Raw genomic sequence first — 23,242 nt, forward strand, 5'->3', positions numbered from 1 at the left:
AGCAAATCCAACTATAAACCACGTGTGCCTTCTATCTACAAATAAAGTGAACTGGCAAAATAGCTTTAATGAGTATTTTCAATGACAGTAAACTTGGATGTAACAATCAAAATACTGGCTGAGGATGCTTTAGAGGGACAACAGACAGCTGTGACCAATAGAAGAGTGTCCCAGGACACCATTTTTTTCATTCTTCTTGCTTGTCAGCTGTTAACTCATTGAATCCTTAGATGAATGCACACAAATGCAGAACATGCCAAAGCCTGAGAATGAGCACAGGATGGGGCAGTGCCTCAGAGCAGCTCTTCAGAGTGCTGCAGTACCTGGGTGCACCTTGCATGGAGAAGCTTTATGGGTCTCCTCTGTGTCAGCAGTTAACTCTCCTACAGACAGCTCTACACAGAACTAACTGTGGTTGTTAGCTGGCATTTTCTCAGAGAAAGTAGTAGGAATTGAACTTCACTTTGAGATGCTGCTGAACAATTGGGGGAAAAGGAATATTTGCTGTTACATATTTGCTGTTATAATTGATTTTATTATAAACCTAAAGATTAAATATTAGCATAACAACAACAAAAAAAAACAAACAAAAAAAAAGAGACTAGTAAGGCCTTTAGAAGGGTAAATGTCCTAAAACAGTCCCAAAAATCCATTTTATACAGCATCCACTGAGTTGGCAACTCTGTAGAACCACCGCTGTGGTAATGGAAGTCTACAAAACACTGGGAAATTCCCTGTCCTCCCTTTTAAACAGAACAGCATTCTGCATCAGGAAACAGTTAGTTTGCACTTTTGTTTATTGCCACAATGAATAAAATGTTCAGCCACAATGAATAAAAAAGATCCCTGTATTCAAATAAAGACACTCCAAAATATCAATTCAGCTCCCTTCCTTTTTTTCATTTTTCCCAGCAGGCCAGGCTCCTCCTGACTGTTTTAACTGGCTGGAAATTATCAGTGTCAGTCAAGATCCTCTGGGCCTACTGGGAGCTTTGCAAAGAGTAAGAGCTAGAACCAATGTTTGTTCTCCAAGTAACATGCAAAACCTTTTTCCAGTTCTTTTATAATGACTGGTTGAAAAGCAGAGTATGTACAAGTCTGTAAAAATCCTTCTGTTTCGAAAATATTACATTTCAACAACAACAAAGTGGATGGTTGAAGTTTCCAACATTGCAATTATCAACTGATGAAAAAAATACTTGTAAGCAATTCCATTTTTTCCTGATACTCAAAGACAAAAAACTGGAAGTAAAGATGCTATGAGCTGTATGCCTGAAGAGGATGTGCTTTCCTGTTACAGCATTTTCTCTGCTCCCCATGTACCTCCCAGCAGTGACTGCTCTCACTGCCACTCTAGTTCCTGTCAGATGGTGGAATTAAATCCCAGTTATGAAGAAAGGTAGATTTATTCAGCATCTATACCAACATACACATTTGTACAGTCCAGACAGCCAACAGTACACATGTAAGCAGTGGAGTCAATTAAATATGTGGTTTTTAATCCGGTAGTTGAAGTAGTGCTAAGAGATCCGCGCTTTTAGATTTATACATTATCATTTATACACTTAGTATTTTCCCCCCTTAAAAATAACTGTGAATAAACACCTGAAAATATAGAAACTAATAGAAAATATAATCTTAGCATTTTGTTGGAAAAATACAATTTGCAATAAAAATGTTTATGTCTTCTTACTAGAAACAAGTAATAAAAATATACTCCCAAACATAATTTTTTAGCATCCTAGACATGTAACAAATATTTCTGCAGTAGCAGCCCATCCTTTAAAAAAGTCTGAATCCCTTGCAGCACTGCATTTTAATTAATATCAAAAAGCACCTAAGTCAGTAAATTTTTGCTTATGCCTTCATACATGATAGCCTGTGTTTTGGCAATGTAAGCAAATGCTAGAGTGTGTTGACTAGATAGGAAGTGGTTTACATATAAGTATTTTATATAAAAAGCAATCTACAAATACTGGCTCTGATCCTGGGCAGGGTCATTGCCTCTTTGTACTACTCCATTGATTCCAGCCAGAATTTACCCAAACAGAGCAAGTCTGGAGGGCCCCTCTTGTAAAGATCACTAAGGCAGAGGAACTTTTATCTTTCCATCTCTCTGTTTTGAGAAAAGGATGGGGCAAGCTCAAGCTACAGCCTTCTGAGCAACCCTTCATCCAAAATGGAGATCAGAAAAGCCCATGGGTGCTGCCTTATTGTGTACTTCCCTTTATGCCTTCTCCTGCTGCCACAGCTTCCCCAATTGCTCAGGCACATCTTATCCTGATCCAATGGTGTCAACAAGCCCAGATGCTCACAGGTACCCAGAATCAAGGCACTGACATGATCCATTCCCTGGTTTGGAGTCTGCCAAAGACAACACTGCAGATGAGCATGATGTCAGTGGCTAGTGAAACAGAGTTGATTTAAGCTGCTTCTCTCCAAAATTGAATTTCTGTGCTTTTAGGAAATCCAAAAGGGGCAAACATCTTTTTTTCAAGATGGATTTTGTGAAATCAAATGAGCACTTTTTCCGATTCCCAAGTCTTCTTTTTAGTAGTATTTAGCCAGTATTTCTCTTGGTGAAACTGAATTTTCTGTTTCCACAGAGGCATGATGCAGTGCAGAACTTCTGAAGAACTTGCACAGACAATATCTTTATTTTTAATTTATAGTATTTTAGATAGCATATGAATTTCTGTAGAAAAATCAGTTCTGAATTTCATCTCCAGTCTTCAAGATGGGCCAATGCTGTACCATTTAACAACAACTTTTTCAGGATTTGCAATGGTATCTTTCCACTGCTCTACTGCTTCACTGTTGCTGCTATCAGAACTTAACCAGATCTGCATTAAGGAAAAAAAAAAAAAATTAGTTTACCTGATATAACAAAACCTAGCATTTACTAGTTCCAAATAAAATACCATGGAAGTGTAGGACGAGATACAATGTATAGACTGGGACCAAAGGATAACAGCAACAAATACAGCTTTGCTAGTACTAACATTTTGGCTTTCAGCTGGAGTCTGTGTTTAAATTTAGCCTCTAAAATAGTTTAGAGAACCCAGTACATAATAATGTTTCAGTACTTAATAAGATGTTTTAAGTGGAGCATTCCTTGCTGCACTCAAATGCTCATGCTGGGGTCAGGGGCTCCCTGGGCCGGTGGCGGCTCTGTGTGTCAGACACAGCTGGCTCCAGGCCAGGCAGCATCCGGCACGAGCTGTCCAGCGCTTTCATGAGCATTTCCAACAGCACACTCCCACAGCCAGGGCCAAACCTGCATTCCACAGAGGTTACTAACATGCCCATACCACACATAGTCACGTAGTTAGAGTCCGTTTCTTCTCGGTACTCAAGTTAGTGGATAGTGGCCATTAAATGAGGAAATGAAGTACAAGTGGAAAATTTCCCCCTTAACATTATCACCAGCCTCCATTGCCAAAAGAATGCTGCTTATGTAAGTAGGTAACGTTATTTACAGGACTCTATTTCCTCAAGTCTTCCAAGAATGAGTCCTTTTAAGACTTCTGAGAAACCTTGACCATGAAGTACATTTAACCTATTGTGCTGTGGCATGAGTCCTCAAGAAGTGAGAATAATGTCTTCCAGAATACCGTAGACAGCTGATGTTTCATCCACAGAGATTCAATGTACATCTTGCTCATGATTAAAGACATGCCTGTAAAAGCAGCCTAATCTATGTATTGTCTGCTTAGAACAGCATCCAATTAAACACCATTCTCTGAAGAACTAAGTTAATAGATCCAGCTATATTCATTTTTTTCCAGCTACCCAGCCAATTGCTCAAAGTACATTTTCCCCTGAGCCATATTTTATGTCTTCATGTGTTATGTGGCAATGTCTGCCTTCATGAGCTGAAACAACCTTTTCCAAAAAACCTCTGAGGAGCACAAGTTTTCCTCCTCCTAAAAATAAGATCCACAATGAAATGTAACTCATCAGATTGACATTACCTCACATATTGCTAGATGACTGAAAAATCATACTCAGTTATTTCCCCCCCCTCCAAGACAGTACAGCTAAGAAGAACAATTTTTTTTTTCCTATTTCAAATCTAATTCCACCAACAGGAGGATGGGACATGTGCAACATGAGGCTACAAAAAATGGAGGAAATTCACGTAACTCTTGCTGATTTCTATATCTTATAGCACATGAGCATCTCCTGTAGCTGCATGTCTTCAGCAGGCACAAAAAACCATCACCAGAATAGGACAGTACCATTTTTTTTACCTAAGGACAGCACTGTCCTCGATCTGACATGGGATGTTACAGTTGGGGTCTCAAAATCAAGTCTGTATTATCAATTTATGCATTTATTAAAATTGTGTTACTGCATTTACCTGGGTAAAGAAAAGCACAGAGCATTATGAACAGCTATGGCTCACTATATCAAGAAGAGAGACAGAAAGTGCAGGATGATGGTAAATTAGAACAAGCAGGGGAAGAGGACTGAGAGAATAATGAGATCAGACTACTAAGTTTTATGGTGGTTAAATAAATTTGATCACACAAATGCTTTCAAAGAGATACTACAGTACAGGACCTTGTAGATAATGGAGCTCCTGTGGGTGCTATGTTTTTCTTTACCAGGAGATCCTGTATCTCTTTGAAGGAACCTGTCACATAGTAATACTCCACACAAAACTGACTTCAGGATTTCTTTTTGAAAGAAAAATCAGTGTCCCATTCTCATGCTAGTGCATGTTTAAGAGCCCAGCAGCATTTTTGCTTGGGTAACATACAGAAGAGTTTAGAAATATTTAATATTTTGTTATATGCCACCTCATTTAAAGTATTTTAAAATTCATATCAAGAAACCTGTGGAACTGGATTTTAAGTAAAGGGTATTGGGCTGTTTAGCAGAAACCAACCTGTCCTAGGAAGTGTTTTCTTCTCACTGAACTTTTGCTGTAGAGCTTGATGAGAAAGCTAATTCCTTGTTCTGCTTGGCTAACTGGAAAAACCATCATTTCTCCCCACTTCACTTGGCCATTAGTGGACTTCAGAAGGCGAGTCTTCTTTTTATAGATGATCCCTTCTGTACTAAACATTCCAACTTTCACAAAGAAATCTAGCACAAAAGGGAAGGAAAAAGGCATAACACACAAAGGGTTACTCACAACACACCCAAAAAGGAACCGACAAGGTCCATATGTATGCTTCAAATTGCATCAGTTTCTCAAAAGTCTGGCCAAAAGAACTCTACAATAGCTTTCCTGACCAGTCACATAAACAGAATACGTTCAGTAATATTGGACTGATTAACACAGTATCCAAACAGCAAGTGCAAGCTAATGCTCTTGTATGTCAGGATTAATATTGGGATAAAAATCTTCCAAAATACATAAACACACATCTTCAAACTAAACAAAATGTAATCAAGTAAGACATCTGGGGAAACAAGCCTTGGCAATGGAAATCTACCACACAATGTGTTAGTCTGAGGTTCGTAAAGAATGTTAAGAATTGCCAACCCATTTGAGCAGCAATTTACCTGTTACAAATGCTTTCAGAGAGGAGGCATGAAACAGCTGATTAACTTACTTGAAGACAGTGGTGTAGATGAAACAGGAAGGTTTTGTGCTTCAAGAATCTGTAATTGTATCCTTCTGTTTATTGCTTGAAAACAAGTTCCTATTTGAAGTTCTGCACGGCACACCTACAAGCAGAAGAATGTTGCCATAACATCTGGATTAAGTTGCTTATAAACTCAGGAAACACAGGAATTTTGTCATATGTTGGGCTCCCACATTTCTATCTGGGATTTCCTGGACAGAAATATAAGCATGTGTTGCATACAGAACCTGCAGATGCACAGTAAGTGCATCTTGCACTTGTCATAGCTGCAGTACATGTGCTCCACTGATGAGCTGCTTATGTGTGGTGCCTTGTGCCACATGTGGCCCTTGTGGGCTGCAGCCAGGGATACTGGCCAAATCACCTCAGTTTTTACCTGGTACAGATTCTGCAGTGGTAAGAGCAGACACATACAGGGGAAACCAGACATGCCCTTGCAACTTTACTAAATCTGGGTGTGGAAGTGAGAGAGCGTAAGCTCCACTGACACAAAAACCTTCAGAGTTACACTCCCACACTTTTGAATTTTGCAATATGGAGATGTAAGCAATGGTTTCCATTGATAGAAGGCCCTGTCACTTAATGTCATGAGTGCTTAGGCTGACTGTGTACTGTGTAGTTTCCTGTGCTGTGAAAGTACTCATGTTTTACATGCCCACACACATACACCACTGCAACACACCCAGTGTATGCATCAAGATCTCCAGTCTGATTCTTGGGGGGCTTTTTAGAATTTGTGCCAGTATCAAAGTTGCACTGAGTCATCCTCTTTGCTCTCCTGTCACACTGTAATGTCCTCAGAACACTGTAAGAGCAGCAGGAAAAGGCCAATGGAGACCCACCTTTCCTGACAGCCTTCATTTAAGTGGACTCTGTGAGTTTTTGTTGCCTTCAAGTTTTAATGCACTTTAATGAACCAAAATGCACGAAGCAAGAGAGCAACAGGTTAGATAAAGTCAGGCCCCAGTTCATCAAAGGGACCCAAATTCTCTTTGTAGCTCAGCCACAAAATTTCTGTGTAACCCTTTGAGGAAGCCACTTTGTCAACTCTGAGATTTGGCTTTCTATTGGCAGAGAGGTTAGGGTTTGCTGCCTCACAGGGTACTACAGGGATGAATCCCAGAGTGTCTGGAGGGCTCTTGGATACCAGCTCCCTCTGTCACTTTATCTTACTGCTTTTGAAGCAATATGGTTATTCACATTAGGACTAAAAAATGTCAAGTGTAACTTATGTTAGAAATCAAGAGTATCATCCATATTACTCAGACACACTTAAATAAAATTTGCTTTTGAATTGCTAATTCAAGTTTAATTTGTTAAAAATACAAATGTCTAGACACAATCTATAAAAGAAACAAACAAAGTCAGGGTAGGGGGAAAGGAAATCCCACTGTGAAAACCACCTGCTTCTTATTACACTAATGGAAATGAACTGTCTGAATTATTACTTCACAGCATGCAATCTGAACATTAAATATATGGCTGTCTCTGCAGTTTCAGGCCACTGAAGATCTTAGCACTTTTCTTCCATAACAAAAGCAATTCCATTTGCTCTGAGCTCTTGCTGTGAGTCCTAAGGATCTTCTGATGCTTTTTTGGTCAGAAAAGACAATTACTCGGTGTTCTTTGCTGAACATTTCCCCAGAATGTCCCTCCCTCAAGCTGTGAGCCATGGTGTGGAAGAGCTTGCTCTAGCTCTTTTCCTAGAAACATCCTAGAAAAATCAGTTTATGACCAGAACAGCTATGTGCAGAGTTCAAAAGTCTGCATTTTTTCCCCATCAAAATGCCTTTCTCCAAGGAAGTAGAGTAAAGGGGGGAAAAAAAGAGAACTCCTCTGGTTTTTACTACAGAATTATTTTACTTTCATATCCAGCAACCCCTTCCAGGAGAGATAAGAAGATACTTTCACAGTATTGGCACTTACAGGTGCTTTGGAAGGAGGAGATATATCCAGCCAATGATTGGACTCCTGTGAGCTCAGCTCCCGCAGTGCCAAGGAACATTCTCCAATCGTTTTTTTCCTGGGAGTCTGTGTCTGGATTTTAAATACCAATCTGACAGCCTGCAGGCTTTGCAGTTTAATGGCAAAAACAAAAGTCTCCATAAATTCAATGTCCTAGAAAGAAAAACAGATGAGTAACATTATCATTTTAAGAGAATTCCACTGAGCCCAAAATTTAGAAACCAAGGCATCCTGGCTCTATAGCCACTGCTCCTGACTGCCACTTTGGGTTGCCATGGAAAAGTGTGCTTTTAGAGTGCAAAATCCACACACACTCACCCCTGTGTTGTCACACCCTGGCAGGGCTGAAGTTTTGGATTATTTTTCACTACCATAACAAGTTGTGGCCATCTCTTCTGGAGCTTTACAACAGCACACACACATTGTGATAACAGATTCTCTAACTTTTTGATACAGTCTCTCCAGCTAATTTTGTTTTCTTTCACCTTTGGCCCACATTATGGGAGATTTATGTTACTTTACTTTTCACCCCCTTAATATTCCTTTACTGCCACTATCAGGAATCTTTTCCCATATGACCAATTTTTACTATTTTCTGTAGAGACAAAGTGTGAAATTGTCTCCTGCCAAATGAGAGGCAGTACCTCAGCTCCCTTCCCTGGGATGAGTGTGCACCTACAGGTATGCCCAGCCTTCCTCTGGTCCCCCACCACAGAGGTGCCACGGCCAGCAGCTCATGGTTCAGTGCCCTATGAGCAAATCTGTCCCGCCAGCTTGTGAGAGAAGAGGGACAAGATTACAATGCAAGGCAGGATATAGGGGGAGGAAGTGGAATAAGGCTTTAAATAAGATTTTGAGAAGTTGGGAGAAGTAAAACGCACCTGGGCAGTTACCACACCAAATATGGCACAGGAGTGGATGTTTGGTATATTTTAAAAATCCATTTATCTGTCACATTTATTTTTTGTGGGAAAAAAATATGTCTCAGTATTTTGCATGCCTCTACTTACATTGCAGGCCTCCTTGGCAGAAGATTTGAAATGCACTGGCTTAGGCAGTGTGAGAATTCCCTTGACACAGATACGAGGATTTTCCCCACAGCTAGAAGGCCAGCTCAGGTCCTTGCACTGCAACATTGAAAAAAGTCAGTTTAGACAATGCAAGACTTAGCATTTGATGTATTTACAAGGTTTCTGTCTACTCAAAGTTCCCTTGCCTGAAAATTATTCACAGTTCTGGAAGTATATACAACCACCATAACAGTATCACATTTACTGACAAAAAAGCCTCAAGAAGCTACGTGTCCTCAAAGTTCTGTTAGGGTTCTGCCCTGAAGGAACTGCTAGATTTAAAGTCATAGAATCACAGAAGTCACTTAAATGGTGCCTCCACAGTTGCTCCCATTTACTGCCTTCAGATTTTCATAGGAAAATGACCATAGCAGGACCAGCCTATGAGCAGCTTGGCTTTCTAATATGTGCTGAGTAGTTCCTCACTTCACAACTTGAACATATGTTCACATATGTGTAGTAACATAAGGAGATATATACTATTTCTTCTTATTGACTGCAGCAGAACAGAGACTGCAACAGAAAAAAAAATAAAGGGGAGGAAGATGCTTTGAAGCCTAGTATTACATTTAACTGAACTTTGTTTATATTAACATTTATAAATAATTTATTTTTTTCCAAAAGGTATTTATTAAAGTAATACAGAGACAAATTTTATGACAATTACCACTAAGTATAGTAGAATAGTCATTGGTTATTGAATAGTCATTATTTGAATAAATAACTGACTTATTTATATTTGCTTACGTGTAAAACTGTGATCCAAATCTGCTCTACAGAAGAAACATAACACAACTTCACATTCAGTCTTCCAAAGTCTCGTTCATCACCTGATAATGTAATAGTATCTATGGAAGAAAGCCAATGAATATTTTTAAAAGTAATGCAGTATCTTAAAATTCACTCCAGAAATAAGGGAACTCATTAGTAAGTGAACTGCTTATCTTTGCAAACTTCTCTCAAAATAAGTTTGAAATATTTTAACACCTACATTTCAAGGACAAAATATCCACCAAGTCCAGTAACCTGACCTTCTGCATGGCTAAAGGCCTTCACATTTCATGGAATAGAATAATGTAATCATAGAATATCCTGAGTTGGAAGGGATCTTTAAGGATCACAGAAGTCCAACTTCTTGGCTCTGCAGAGGAGACTACACCAAGAATCATACCATGTGCCTGGGTTATCTCTACTGAACTTAATAACTTGTGTTATACTCAAACAACTTTAAGAAAGAAAAAAAAACCACATTCCTGAGACACCCAGAACACATTTATATCCTATCACTTTCCTTAATCTCTTTCACTGCTAGGTTTATAAATCGGTCTCGTTTCTCAAATTTCAATTCCAGTCTAGTAAACATTTTACTATTATGCTGTCTCCAAGTCAGAAGAGCCATTTAATATCCAGCATTTCTCTGTCATGACTGGAACCAGGTCATTGCCTCAGTCTTCTTTTAGAAGGAGACTGGGTCAAACTTTGACTTATAGCAGGGTGACTTCTGTGGGGACTTGATTAGTTTTTGAGAGTTTATTTTGCTGTATCTCCACTTCTTAAGCATTCTTTCAGAAATAAGGATACTGGGTTTGCATGCAATATTCTTGTCTAATTACCAGTGTAATATGGATATTGGACTTCAGGCACCTCACACAGAAAAATACTGATACATGAAAAAGGACTAGACCTGGGACCTGGTACTGCATTCCATCCTAACAAGGTGCCTGTGATTTCATAGCTCACTCAGGTAGTAAATCCAGGAATGAATTTCTCAAAAGCATGAGAACTTTTCAAAGTCTCATCTGCTCAATCTCCAAACAACAGGACAGTGCAAGTCCAAAATTCTTAATTTTAAATTGCCAGGTCATCTCCAGCTGATCTCCTAGTCAGATTCATCTCAAAAAAAACCCAAACCAAACAAAAACAACAACAGCAGAGTAGAAATAGTCATATGCAAAGGGAAATATTTCATTAAAAGGTAAACAAACAAAACATTACCCAGACTCCTGTTACTGCCTTGTGAATCCTTCCTGGAAGAAGAACTGCTAGGTACACTGGAGACTGAATCATATCTCTGGGGACAGGAAAAAAGGAATCAATTCAGAGCAACAGATGCAAAACCCAGAGATTATACCATTAGACAAGATATGATGAAAACTAAATATTCCATTTCAAATAATTGCCTCACTCCCTACTAGTTTCTTGATCCAGCAGAATGCAATTACTATTTTGATGCAACGAGCTAATAGAGGACCCATTTGACCAGCAGACTTTTTTGCTCATGAATATATACACAACTCCATTGCTATGTAAGACATGATTATTATAGAAGAAATAAATAAACACAGTGTTTTGTGTCAGTGGAAACTTCCACTGTTCCACTGTTCAACTGATGAGAGAAACCACAAGATGATGAACCATGACATGCTGTCTGTCCTGTCCTGCCTAACTGCCTACTTGGGTTTCTCAACAGCCCCTCTGGGCCAGAACAGCAAATGTCAGAGGAGGCACCAGGAAAAAGCCTCTTGAAGTTGGTCAAGATGTTGAAATTTTCCCTCCAGTCCTCCCAGTGTACAGTGCAACGCCCTCCAGTGTTTACTCTGGAAGCAATGCAGTGGGGACAGACAGACTTCTCAGTGTAACCCTGGCTCCAAGGGGAACTCACCTTGATGAACCGGTGAGGGGGGCTCCTCAGATCAAACATCGAACGGCTCACATCCAGGGGTCCAGCCAGAGCACTGGCTCTTAAATCACTAACTAATAAGACAAAAAGAACAATAAAAATCACATCAGCACCATTGCTAGGGGAAAAAAACCTAACTAAGAATAACTTTCACAAACTGCTGGATATCATCTGTTCAATCTTACAGATTACAAATGACCAAAATGGTTTAAAGGCAGTATGATCTGCTGTTATCTAATAATTTTTTCAGGAAGATGGAGATGGGGCAGGGGTGAAGAGATAGTGTCTTTTTCAAAAAATTAATTTTTTAATGAAAAAAAAAGTCAATTTTTATACAGAAAGCTGTCTGTAGAATATTAAAAAGCAGAAAGATTTTAATCATAAAAATATGTTGTTTACCAGTAATAGGTAGAATTTTGGAAAATCATTAATGAGTTTACTTTCCAGTTTGTTTGTGTGGAGTTTGTTTTTCTTTTAAGAAGAAGGGGCTTCACATTAAAATTCAAGAATTTCATTTTGTACTTTCCAAATAAATACATTCTGTAGTTCTGAACCCACACACATGAAAAATATCACAGCACTCAAACAAACTAGGTTTAGAGTTGTGACAAACTAGGTTTAGAGTTTTGTTTTAATCATTTATAGATGTATGAAGATCTAAGTTCTGAAACAGCTGTCAAAAAACTCTGGAGGAAAAATTTTAGAACTGTACTCTAGACACACTAGAAAAACCTTTCTTTTGTTTAAACTTACTAAGACAAAACTAGTAAAGTGTTCTCTTTGCTTGAGGAAAAATGGAAAAAGAGATGATGGACTGAAGGAAGATGTTCAAGACAGTTTAATAAAACCCATTTGGCTCCCACCATAGATGCTTACAAAGCCTGGTAAAACCATATGTGTTAACAGCTGCTAAAACTCTACATGTGTTCTGTTCTCTTAAAAAAATATATGGAATAGTCTTTTCATGTAGTCTCTATGGTGATTCAGAATTCTTTTAAAACAGAACACAGACTGAGACATTTTCCCCCACCTGAAAACAAGAATGCTATGCCATTCTAAATAAAACATCTTTAAAAATGCGAGCTTCCAATTTCACAGAGAGTGTGTACCTTTCCTGGAGAGTTGGAGTTTTCTGAATGCATTTGCCTTAGCAATCACAAGCAACAACTAGTTGTTTACTTGTCTGAAGAGCATTCACTACAGGACACATACACCAATGAACACCACAGAAGACAATTTTTACCTGGGTAGCCAAACACTTTCTATCTAAACTTTTACTATCTCGCAGCCCTCCCTCATTCTTGCACACTGAGAAGTGGGGACATTGCTGTAGCTTCAAAAGCTAACGACAAAAAAAGTCAGCATATAGCATCATGCTCCATTTTGCACCTGTTCTTATCATCTACTCCTGAAGGTTTTTTGGTGCTTTCTCCTCTCCCCATATACATACTCCTCAGGCACTCCTCCTACCCAACATACTGCCTGGCTTCCTTTTTCCATCTCCCTCACTCCTCTTACTGGTAGCTGAAATCTCCAGTACTGCATCCTGGTCTGGATCAGAGGCAGCTACAGTATCTCACTTTGCCAATTTCTCTACCTTTGTGTGATGCATACAAGCCTTGTAAAGCCCCTCAAAGATAAAAAGTAACAGTGCAGCTGAAAATTAAGCAGAGCTGGCTCTGCAGATTGATTCACCAACCAAGCTTGAGATCTGCGATAACCAAACCAGTCTTCTGTAGACTATTGGCTTTTATTCCTCTTACCTAAAAACCCTGAAAAGGGGAGGAAGGCAGAGAAGCAAGGGTGTGGTCCTTCTCACCTGATCCATACAATTTCCTGCTATCTGCTTTTGCTTGGCAGCGCCTGATGAGATCAGGTGAGACGCGATGCTCCAGATAGAAGGGGTTGTAGATGTCACAGCTGGGCCACTGGTACGCGCCGTGCAGCTCTGCCTTCCGCTCGCCAAACGAGGCTCTGGCTGACTCTGTGAGGCACAACAAACAGCAAATGCAAGAGTTCCAGACATAACACATGCTGCCTGGCTTCCTAAGGCAGGCAGAGTGCCTAAAGGGCAAAGGACAAAATATTTCAGAATTATCTACTCTGGGTAAAGGGGATAAAAAAAAGGAAAAAGAAAACACACATTCACATTATGTCAGGTTTCCATAGTGTGTGAGCAAACACTGGAATTAAATTTGCCATAAAAAACTATGCATACCCTCTCTTGGGGTTTTGCAGTAAATGCCCAAGTAGTTAAATAGAGAAGGTTCCAAAGACAGAAAGCAAAACAGAAGTTAATAGGAAAAGTAGCACTCTGTGTATAGAAAACCTCCAAATTATTTAGTTACCTACCCCCAGCATGTTCTGACTGAACTAATGGACCCCCAGACCTTCAGGAAGATCTTGTATACAAAGATAATGCATCTTGTGACTGCAGTCTCCTCATCTACTTTCCATGGCAAGTCTGTCCATGGTAAAATCACTGGTCCAAAATTACTTGAATTGTGGGCTGAGGCATAAGTAGACATATCTGACACTGCTTGAATCCCACCCCTTTACTCAGCTCATAATAATTTCAGAAAAAACATGCATGCCTCAGTCAGCAAAACAGTGAAGAACACTGCTGTAGTGTTCTTTACTGTCTGGACTGAAAGAAGCCATATGTAACAGCACATTAGAGAATGGGATGACCTGGATTCTGCCAAACTCTGATATTTGCTCCCTTCTCTTCACCTCCCTGGACTTCAACCTATCTCTTAAAAAGTTCTTTATCCCACAATAAAGTACCTTCAGTTCTGCAGGTATCTTGCACCATAAGAGGCAAACTACCACTGCTCAAGAGTCCTCTCCTGCATGTGTTAGTAAAGTAAGAACTTAAACACTGAGATGGAACATGGGCAGTGATAAAAATGGGCTTGAGCATGATGTAAATCAGGATGAACACTAAAAGTGAGGCCACAAAGAATTGCTACACAGCAAATGATGGAAAATCCAATGTTCCAGACCAGGAGCACTTCTTCCTGCTAGCTTACTTCTGTAAGAGCATGAGACACACTGCAGTGAGCACTGAAGAGAAAGGCTGCCAGAACTTAATTGGTTTCAGAAGGGTTGCCAAGAGCTAACACTGAGCAAGTCCTGTTTCACTGAAGGAAAATGGCCAGACATGCACAGAAAACGGTGAGGAACTGAGAGCAGCACTTGGGACTTCTACAGATATTTAACAACAGTCTAAGAAAAAAGTACTCTGAATACATTTTTTGAGTATGCTGGTGCTTTGGCTAATGTGAAAAAAGAACAACAGCACACTTCATTCTATTTAGTAAATCTCCCTAAAAAGTAAACACTGCATTTTTAAGCACAACTTTATGGAGCTTAAAGCTGTACTTAAAAAAATTAGTATTTATATTTGGAAAGAGAAATGAAAGTTGCCTACTTGACATAAGAGTCACTTTTCAATTATTTGTTCAAAAATTTAAAATATTTGCTCAAAAGTCAGGTCATCCTGCCAGAAGATCTAACAGCTTGCAGCCTAAAGGACCACTCTGTACATCAGGTCCCTCAGAAATTGTCAGGAAGCAGAATTCTCAATGTAGACAAGTCACTGACTGTTAAGATTGTGTAAGAACAGCATGAACAAGGAAAACATTCATCTAAAGGCTGTTAGACACATCTTCCTTCTCTCTGGAGAACATCCATGCCTCAGAGTCCTTGATGAACTTCTCTGTACTGTATCTTGAGGATGAGATTAGACTAAGCAAGGCAGAGCCAGTAGCAAAGGGGATAATCAGGAGCATGTCCTGCTTTTCCATAGCATATCCAACCACAAACTTACAAGAACTAGCTACTGAAACAGCAGGCACCTGGGGAGATCAGGCTCCGAGATGAGGGGGCCTCACATGTTCTACCTCCAACCCTTCAGCTGCCTGTTAATGGCTGCTGACCTGCCAAATGAAGCCCACTAGAAGATGGGGCACAGAATGGCCAGTCTGTACTGACTTAGCTTGGCTATGGTGCCAGTGGTACATGCAGCAGTGGGTGGGGAAGAAGTCTGGTAATAGCCCTGCAGGAGCAGGAAAGAAGCAACAGCAGGGACCTAGGGAGAAGAAGAGGGAAGGGTGGGAATAAAACCCCACAAATACAAAAAAGTTAGGTAGTACTGCATTAGTTGTTATGCAACATATGATTGCCTTCTTTCAGTTATTAGGCTTTTCACCTTCAGAAAGGAAATAAAGTCACATGGGGCTAAGAACATATCACCAGCTTATCATGTCCTTGAGGCAAAGCAGTCCTAGAGAAAACAACTGTTCAGGTATATCTCTGTGCCAAAATTTCCCCTTACCTAATTCTCTCCATCTCCGGGCAGGACTAAAAGCCTAACAGTAGCATATGCTCTGTAACTCACACTAGTAGGACAGAATCCTATTCTTTTTAAATGCCACTGTGTCTAAATTGCATGTACCTCATTTTGGCAGTTTGAGTATGGGAGTAACAGAGGATGAAGTACAAGATTGTTTTGATGCAGAAAAGATATAACATCATATGAAACCTTGTAACAGGGGATCTGTGCCCCCTGGCCTCCAAAAAAACAGCAAAAGGGCCAGGAAATAATAGGGACAAAGAATTCTGCCAGATAGTAGCATCTGCCATCTATTGGCAAAATCTGAAAAGGAAGATGTGTTAGTATGTTAAAACATACCATGAAAGCCAGAACACCCTCCTCCTTTTACTTGAGAGATATGGATACCGAGCATATGTTAGGTCTTTCCTTGTCTCCACTAAATTCAATAAATTCTTTCTAAAGATTCCATTTCTTTTAAGCATCTTCCAGTACTTTTGAATATGAGCACTGGTGTGCAATCATCCCATTCAGTTTTATTCATACAACATCACAGAGATTAATAGTTGGATGACATACTTCCCAAAACCTCTCTGGGTGTCCAGAGAGAAAAGAAACAAGCTCCCCATTCTCCCCAGGGATGCAGTCACAGCAGCAGCAGCCTGACAGAGCTCAAGTGTTTGGACAATGCTCTCAGGCACCTGGCGTGACTCATGGGGTGTCCTGTGCAGGGCCAGGAGCTGGATTCGATGATCCTTGTGTGTCCCTTCCAACTCAGCATAATCTCTGATTCTTTGAAACAAGACCAGGCTTCTAGCAAAGTTCTGCAAACATGTTTTCAGTAGGAATACTTAACAACATTCAAGGTGCAGCAGAAGCTAAACAACAATTTCAGTAATACTGTCTGTATTTTACCTTTAATCCCTCCAGCATGTGAGATACTAGGAAGGTTCTTTGGCTGTACATAAGCCATTCTGAATGGAGGGACCACAAATGGTACCTCCTGACCATCCAGGGGCAGTTTAGAAAGCAAATAATCCTCAGAACACCCAACTTGACGCTTCACTGACACAGAAGACAATGGAGGCTGCTCTACAATAGTTGGCTTGCTTGCAGCTACTGCTTCAGATTCCTGCACCATGGAAACTGCTAAAAATAAAGAGCAAGACAGACAGTGCACATGTGCATTAATTTTTTAACAATACTACGAAGAACAGATCTCTTTTATTTAATAGTATCTCTGCTTGATACTTTACTTAACAGCTGCTAGTATTCAGTTTTACAACATTCAGGACTAGCACCATGAAAAGATATTCATCCTCCTGACACCTGTACTGATCCAAACTCTTTTTTGCCCAAGCTTCTATATTTATAGCTACCTTCTTCTTAAGTGAATTTGCACAAGAGCTACACTTGTAGCATAGATGAGTTCTTCAAACAAATAAGACACCAAACAAAAACCTAAAAGAGTTTAAAATACCCAGAGTTAAAAAAAACCAAAAAGCAATCAAATTCTCAGAGTTTGAAATATAGAAGACCTTTACACAACCTTGGGTAACAAAGCTGGCTTTTTTGGACAGTATTCTAGACTGCAAAGAGCAGACTTGAGACAACTGTTATTTCTCAGTTCCAATTCATAATATTAACAAGCATGGCTTCAATCTCCAAGTGGAGGTATGGAAAGAATTTTGGATGTTGTAAGAGAAATCAATTTTATCAGGGGTAACACAGTAATTCTATTAATGGGACATCTCATTACTAATGCAGCAAAACATTTATTAAACCCTCATTATGTCAGAACTCACAATCATTTTTTTCCTTGTCCACGCAGAAACACAATTTACAGCAGGTTTTTATACATTCTGTTGCCATTGTTTCCAGTGTTACAATTTAGAGGGGACTTCAATCAGCAATCCAGTGCAGTTATCAGACCTGAAAAACACAATAAAACAAAGAAAGCATAGTAGATAGGAGTAAGTACAATCAGAATGCAGTATTATCAGCTATTTAATAAGCAGTTGCTTTTTGTACACAGTCCCAGGATCAATCAGAAAGTTACTTCAGTCATAAAAGGATCAGAACCATCAGATTTCTCTCACTGAGAAAAATCACTTTTATATAAAAGCACAAGGAAAGAGGAAGTTTTAACATATAGCATTCAAATACTTTCAGTGATCCACCCAGACAGGTCCCTGTCTTTTGGGAACACTAAAATTCTCCTCATATTGTGTGTGCCACTGGGCTTTGGAGTTTACTCAGCTTTACAACTGTTTTGACATGGTACAGCCAAGCCATTTGCAAGATGTGTTTTTAATTCTGTTTCCCTTGTTCATGTTTCTCCTATCCTCTTTCACTTCCCTACTATTTTCACATACATCTATACATGTTTACATTTTTCACTCGACATACTCCATACTTTTAACTTGAAAACAGGCTTTATGAAGGATGCCAAAACTGCCTTCTTTGAGAAGCTACTGCTTTCTCATAATTGTATACACATGAAACTGAAGACCTGGTTTATTATATAATTGTTTGGTGTGCACACAGAAATAAAGCACACTGACTTTCAGCAAAATAAGAGGCATGCAATCTACAAAAGAATGAGAACAAGTCTCTAGCAGCTGGTTAACATTATAAGAACTTTATGACAATGCTAACTGGCCTCATTTAAATGTCTTTATTCATATCCTTATGTTCTCTTTTCAGAGAGACAGACAGCTGTGCTGCCTCCAGTCCAAAACTTTAGCTGTCTAAGTCTACTCCTTTCACATCCACCTAAAGTACACAAGGTTCTTAGGAGAGCATACCCAAGACACAATTCTAACTCAATGAAGATTAGAAGACACCAAACAGAACATGAACATAGGTTGAAGGGATGAGGAAGACAACAAGTAAGATAGAGGGGGAAAGCATGGAGAAAATATGCAATTTTAGCAAAAAATGAAAAATGGACATGTTTGCTCAGTTCTTTCAATAGCAAGAAATTTCAAAAGCATCCGTGCACAAACACAGAAACCATTCCACTGCAGGGTGAACAGTGCCGTAATAGCCTTTGTATAGTCAAAGACAGCTAGAGAATCACACAAAGTCTATGGAAATAAATGTAATATCCCCCAAATTTTTCTTGCGTTAAAAGCCCCTCTGATTCTGTAGATGTCAAGTGGAGATAGTAAGCTATGGACACTTCCTCTAACTCAAAGACCATTACTTTGTACAGAATCCTTCTCTCAGTACTTGCCTTCATCTTAAAATTGCCCATGAGTGTGAGTACAGGAAGAGATCTGCATCAAAAACCTTCAGAGGCAATGCCACCAGCTCCAGAACCTGCTCTGCATCTTTACAGAAGCATGAAAAGAGGCATGGGAGTTTCTCATTAAATCATCCATGGTTCTAATGATCAGACTTTCACTGCTGCTCCTCCCTTGGAGTCATACTCATGATAGCCAAGGCTGCTAATTTACTTTGGGTTCCCTTGCAGTGATTTTCCTTCCCAGCTGTTATCAGTATACAGCTGGAGTTAATATGCTTCACTCTTGTTCACCATGTTTAAACTGGACTGAAACAGCTGCTCTGTTTGCTCTAAGCTTTGCAACAATGGTATCTAAGCCTCAGTGGCAGTTTGCACAGGCAAAACAGACTTTTATCTCAAAATGTCCAGATAGAATTTATTCGCTACTGCTGGTGAACAAACCAAAATGTTAGTACTGCCCTACTTCCTAGCTACATAAAGTAGAAAAATTCATTTTTCTGCATCAGAGAAAATTCAGTTCATGGTAGTGAATTGTTTAGCTGGAACAATTAATGTGAGCAAAGAAACAAATAGAAATCATCTGTCAGAAGCAGCTGTCTTTTCTTCACAGGGGTGAGTGCCTTGCCTAGAAAGAAAGGGCTTCCTATGGGTATTGAGGATTTAAGAGTCATAATGCACTTCTACACCTCCTGTTCTTCTATCATTAAAAAAGACCATGTTTTTCACAGTAATGCCAAGTCAGCTGTGATAGTCTTTAACCATTGCATTTTTCCCCATTTATCAATATGCACATGTTCATACATTTTTCTTCTATCTAAAGACAAACATAAAGCAATTCATTACTGCCTACTGTAAAGAAGAGTTAGGATTACAGATTGCTCTTCAGCAATAGGCAAGGCAGTATCAACAGTGAATGGCAAAGTATATAGACACACATTCTTAGAGCCTCCGTTTCAGTTTTAGCTTAATTATAGGAGCTTGAGAAGAAAGTTCCATGACTAAGAGACTAGAACACTGTTTACACTTCCTTAAACTTACAAATGTAATGTTTTAGTGACAAACCTTGCACTTGGGTCCCTAGCCTTGCACCACATCCACATTACAAAAAAAAAGACTGCATTTGCTGAGGGACAGGCCATTTAGACATAGTGCTCCCTCATTCTGCTTAGAGCACTTTATGGAATCAATAACATGGATGGTCTCAATTACTTTTAGAAGTTTTAATTCACTTAATTAAAATACCATGATAAATATTGTTGGTTTTTTTGTTTGAGCAATCCTGGCAGTAAATTAGACGGCTTGGCTCCCACTTAAAATATTTTCTTGTATCTGTATTTTCCAAGCTGCCTACAGTTATCTATACAACTTTCACTGCATGCAAAAGTTTTCTCTTAACCATGTGGGAGAGAAAGAAATTTAGCAGGTTCTGTTGTATATTTTATTAACTGAAAATAAACAAAAACATTGTAGAAGATTAAGCAAGTATTTAACGATCTTGACAGAAGTTGACATTTCTATCAAAGGTTAAACTTATCCCACATGCCAGATCCTTTTTGCTGGTGTTTACTACCCAAAAATCCTCAGTATATAATTTAACAGTTGTTAAAAGGATGAATTTACCTGGGAATATATTTATGAAATAAACCAGAACTGTAGAGACCTCTGTTAGGTGCACCACCAAATCCCAAAGAATTACTGACTTCCCAGCAATGTCATCCATTTCAACAAGAAGACTCCTTGACACGATCTCTATTTTTTGGGGTCAGTTTTTGTTGGGCAATATGCACATAACATGGACATCCTCAATTTTTGAGACTCTAGATGGACAAAAGGATGGAGGGAAAGAGAATTCACCCTCATTTTCAGACAAATAGAGAGAAATCACTTTGCAGAAGAGGGAACTGAACCCACATCTTGTCACTCGTGTGTCAAATTTTCTCTTTCTTGGTGTTTTTCACCAAATTCAATAAGCCATTTCATTTCTCTCTTCCCAGTATCAAGCCAAAGTCAGATAAGCAAATGGAACTCAGCAAGAGTACTTCCACACTAAGGCAAAAAGAGAGCCAACATTATTAGAAGATCCTGGAAACAGCAGTTTAAAGCCTAACCACACACATACACTGAGCCTAGAGAATTATAGTAACTATTATTTTAATGGGTTTAGATGGAAAACATAAATTATCTTAATGATTTCCAGATTCCTCTGATAGAAATTTTGACTGAGCTAAAATCAGATAAACAGAGTATCAAAGACTTTAGTTCCAAATGCCTCCAGAACAATTACAAGACAGAGATGTTTGGAGAAGAAAGTAAATATTTTCAACAACTCATTAAATAAAAAGAACATGATAGAAAACGGATGATAGCAATATTAAATATTAAAAGCTGAAAGCACTCTGAAAAGAAATGTCAGGTCTTTACTGCCTTATGAGGAAAGGGTGTTTTGCAACAAGACTGCAGGTTGCCAATGAATTTTACTGCATTTAGTCACAGCTCTGCTCCCTAGGAGTTGAACAGGTAACACATTTATAACTACACAATAGAAACAAAGGTGAAATAGCTGTTCTCAAACAGGGAAAGCTGGCTAAGCCAGTGGTTTCAAACATTTTGAGATTTACTGCCAGTCATAAATGATAATAATGCATTCTCAGATCTGCATTTTAGAAACATACCACAGCAAAATTCTAGTAGCAGTAAGTTCTCACACAGCAGGATGTGTAAAACAAAATACCCAGAAAAAAGGGATTATCAGTTGTTATAAAGCATTTGGGACAGATCTTGGAATGACATAAGCATCTACAGCTCCAGGAACCCCAGAGGAGCCAGGACCCTTTGCAACATATGAGGATCTGCCCTCTGAAGAAAGTGAGCTCAAGCTTGCTAGTTCACACTTCAGCCAAACACCTCGTTTCTCATACCTCCTCTGCTACCTGTTTATGCTGCTCTATGACTTTCTGCCTTTTGGATCCACAAGATGCAGTCAGTCCCGGGCATATAAATCCTTCAGAGAGCACAACAGCACCAGCTCAGCTCTCCAGATGTTTTACAGAAGCATAGCAAAAGCTGCTTCTGATGTAGGTCAGATGGATTATCTTTTCATGGTGCAGATGCTGCTCCAGGCTTAACTTCCACAGCCAGCTGTTTTGTGTTTTTGCTTCTGGGGAAGAGTGTCTGGGAGCTGTGCACCCCTCTCAGCACAGCTCTTCAGCTGAAGAGGGGTGGCTGATGGCCACCACGTCTCAAAACCAGCCAGCCCTAGTAAAACAGCCTAAATGGTTTTGAGACATTTCCCTCCAGGTACTTTGCTACTACAGCAGCAAGGACAGCACATGTACCCACACACACTTACCAAAAATATAAAGCCCACAGTTGAAAAAAAAAATTAAAACTACTAGTTTTATGGGGACTGTATGCAGGTCTGACTTGTACTGCCCACATAGGAGAGACATGTACTTCAAGTGGGCCTGAGCATGAGCAAGAGAGGACACAGCTTTCATTCCTATTCATTATAAACTTGAACAGTAGCAGGATGTCTGCAGGAATTACAAAAAGAGGAAACAAAAAATGTCATGCCCACACATGATAAGAAGCTCCTTTCTGTACCTGTTTCTGGAAGAAGCCCACAGCAGTGATATTTGCAGTAACCAGTGGGTGGGTGTGTGCATACCTACACCCCCCTTCTCTGCTTGTAGCCACAACTCTTGCAAGAGCATGAAAGCTCTGGAAATCTGCATGCAGAGATTATTCCACTTCTTCTGCCTTCCAAGGAAATTAAGATAATATGAGGCTTTCTCTTTTTTTGTGACTGGGAAAAAAAAAGGATTTCATCCTGAAAGCAGTGGATCACAAAGAAGATGCTGAAATAACACAACAGAAAAAGAGAAGTTATGAGGCTTTTGAAGGACACAACCAGAAAGACATTCTTGTGAGAGACATCTTAGAAACAGTTCAACAGATGCAAAACTCTCCCAGTCCAGCAAATTAAAAAAAAGAGTGTAATTGCATATTTAAAACTGAAGAGAAGACCATGCATCATTAACCTAGTTTAGCTGATGGAGATTTTCTGACAGACCATTGCACAGCCTGCCTTGGGCAAAGAGGCTCCCAGTGTTGTTTGAGCAGTTATGCAGTGGAATCAGGTAACAGAAATAGATGGTAAAGTCACACTCCATGATGCAAACAAACCACCAACTGCCCAGGCTCAGGAAGCATCTTCCCACACTGGGTAAATGATGGCACAGCAGCACATCAGGGGAAATTTTACATGTTCCTCTCAATGATCACAAAAACAGGAAACTGAACGGAACAGATCATGGGTATGAGCTGTCAGTCCTGTGCTGC

The 23,242-nt window shown here is 39.5% G+C and overlaps 1 protein-coding gene across 1 annotated transcript in view; it reads right to left on the reverse strand.

Annotated features, from left to right (window-relative positions):
- Positions 1 to 595: 595 nt before the first annotated feature.
- TC2N (tandem C2 domains, nuclear) overlaps positions 596 to 23,242 on the reverse strand; it is a 31,143-nt gene continuing 8,496 nt past the window's right edge. The window contains exons 2-12 of the mRNA XM_077180627.1: positions 17,457 to 17,583; positions 16,567 to 16,800; positions 13,135 to 13,299; positions 11,298 to 11,389; positions 10,631 to 10,706; positions 9,383 to 9,483; positions 8,576 to 8,692; positions 7,527 to 7,718; positions 5,568 to 5,682; positions 4,895 to 5,094; positions 596 to 2,843 (exon numbers count right to left, since the gene is read on the reverse strand). Coding sequence (XP_077036742.1) covers positions 2,733 to 2,843; positions 4,895 to 5,094; positions 5,568 to 5,682; positions 7,527 to 7,718; positions 8,576 to 8,692; positions 9,383 to 9,483; positions 10,631 to 10,706; positions 11,298 to 11,389; positions 13,135 to 13,299; positions 16,567 to 16,800; positions 17,457 to 17,523 — 1,470 coding nt within the window. The 5' untranslated portion in view covers positions 17,524 to 17,583 and the 3' untranslated portion in view covers positions 596 to 2,732. The remainder of the gene's footprint in view (positions 2,844 to 4,894; positions 5,095 to 5,567; positions 5,683 to 7,526; positions 7,719 to 8,575; positions 8,693 to 9,382; positions 9,484 to 10,630; positions 10,707 to 11,297; positions 11,390 to 13,134; positions 13,300 to 16,566; positions 16,801 to 17,456; positions 17,584 to 23,242) is intronic.

This window comes from Agelaius phoeniceus, chromosome 6 (genome assembly GCF_051311805.1).
Source record: "Agelaius phoeniceus isolate bAgePho1 chromosome 6, bAgePho1.hap1, whole genome shotgun sequence".
Taxonomy (NCBI): domain Eukaryota; kingdom Metazoa; phylum Chordata; class Aves; order Passeriformes; family Icteridae; genus Agelaius; species Agelaius phoeniceus.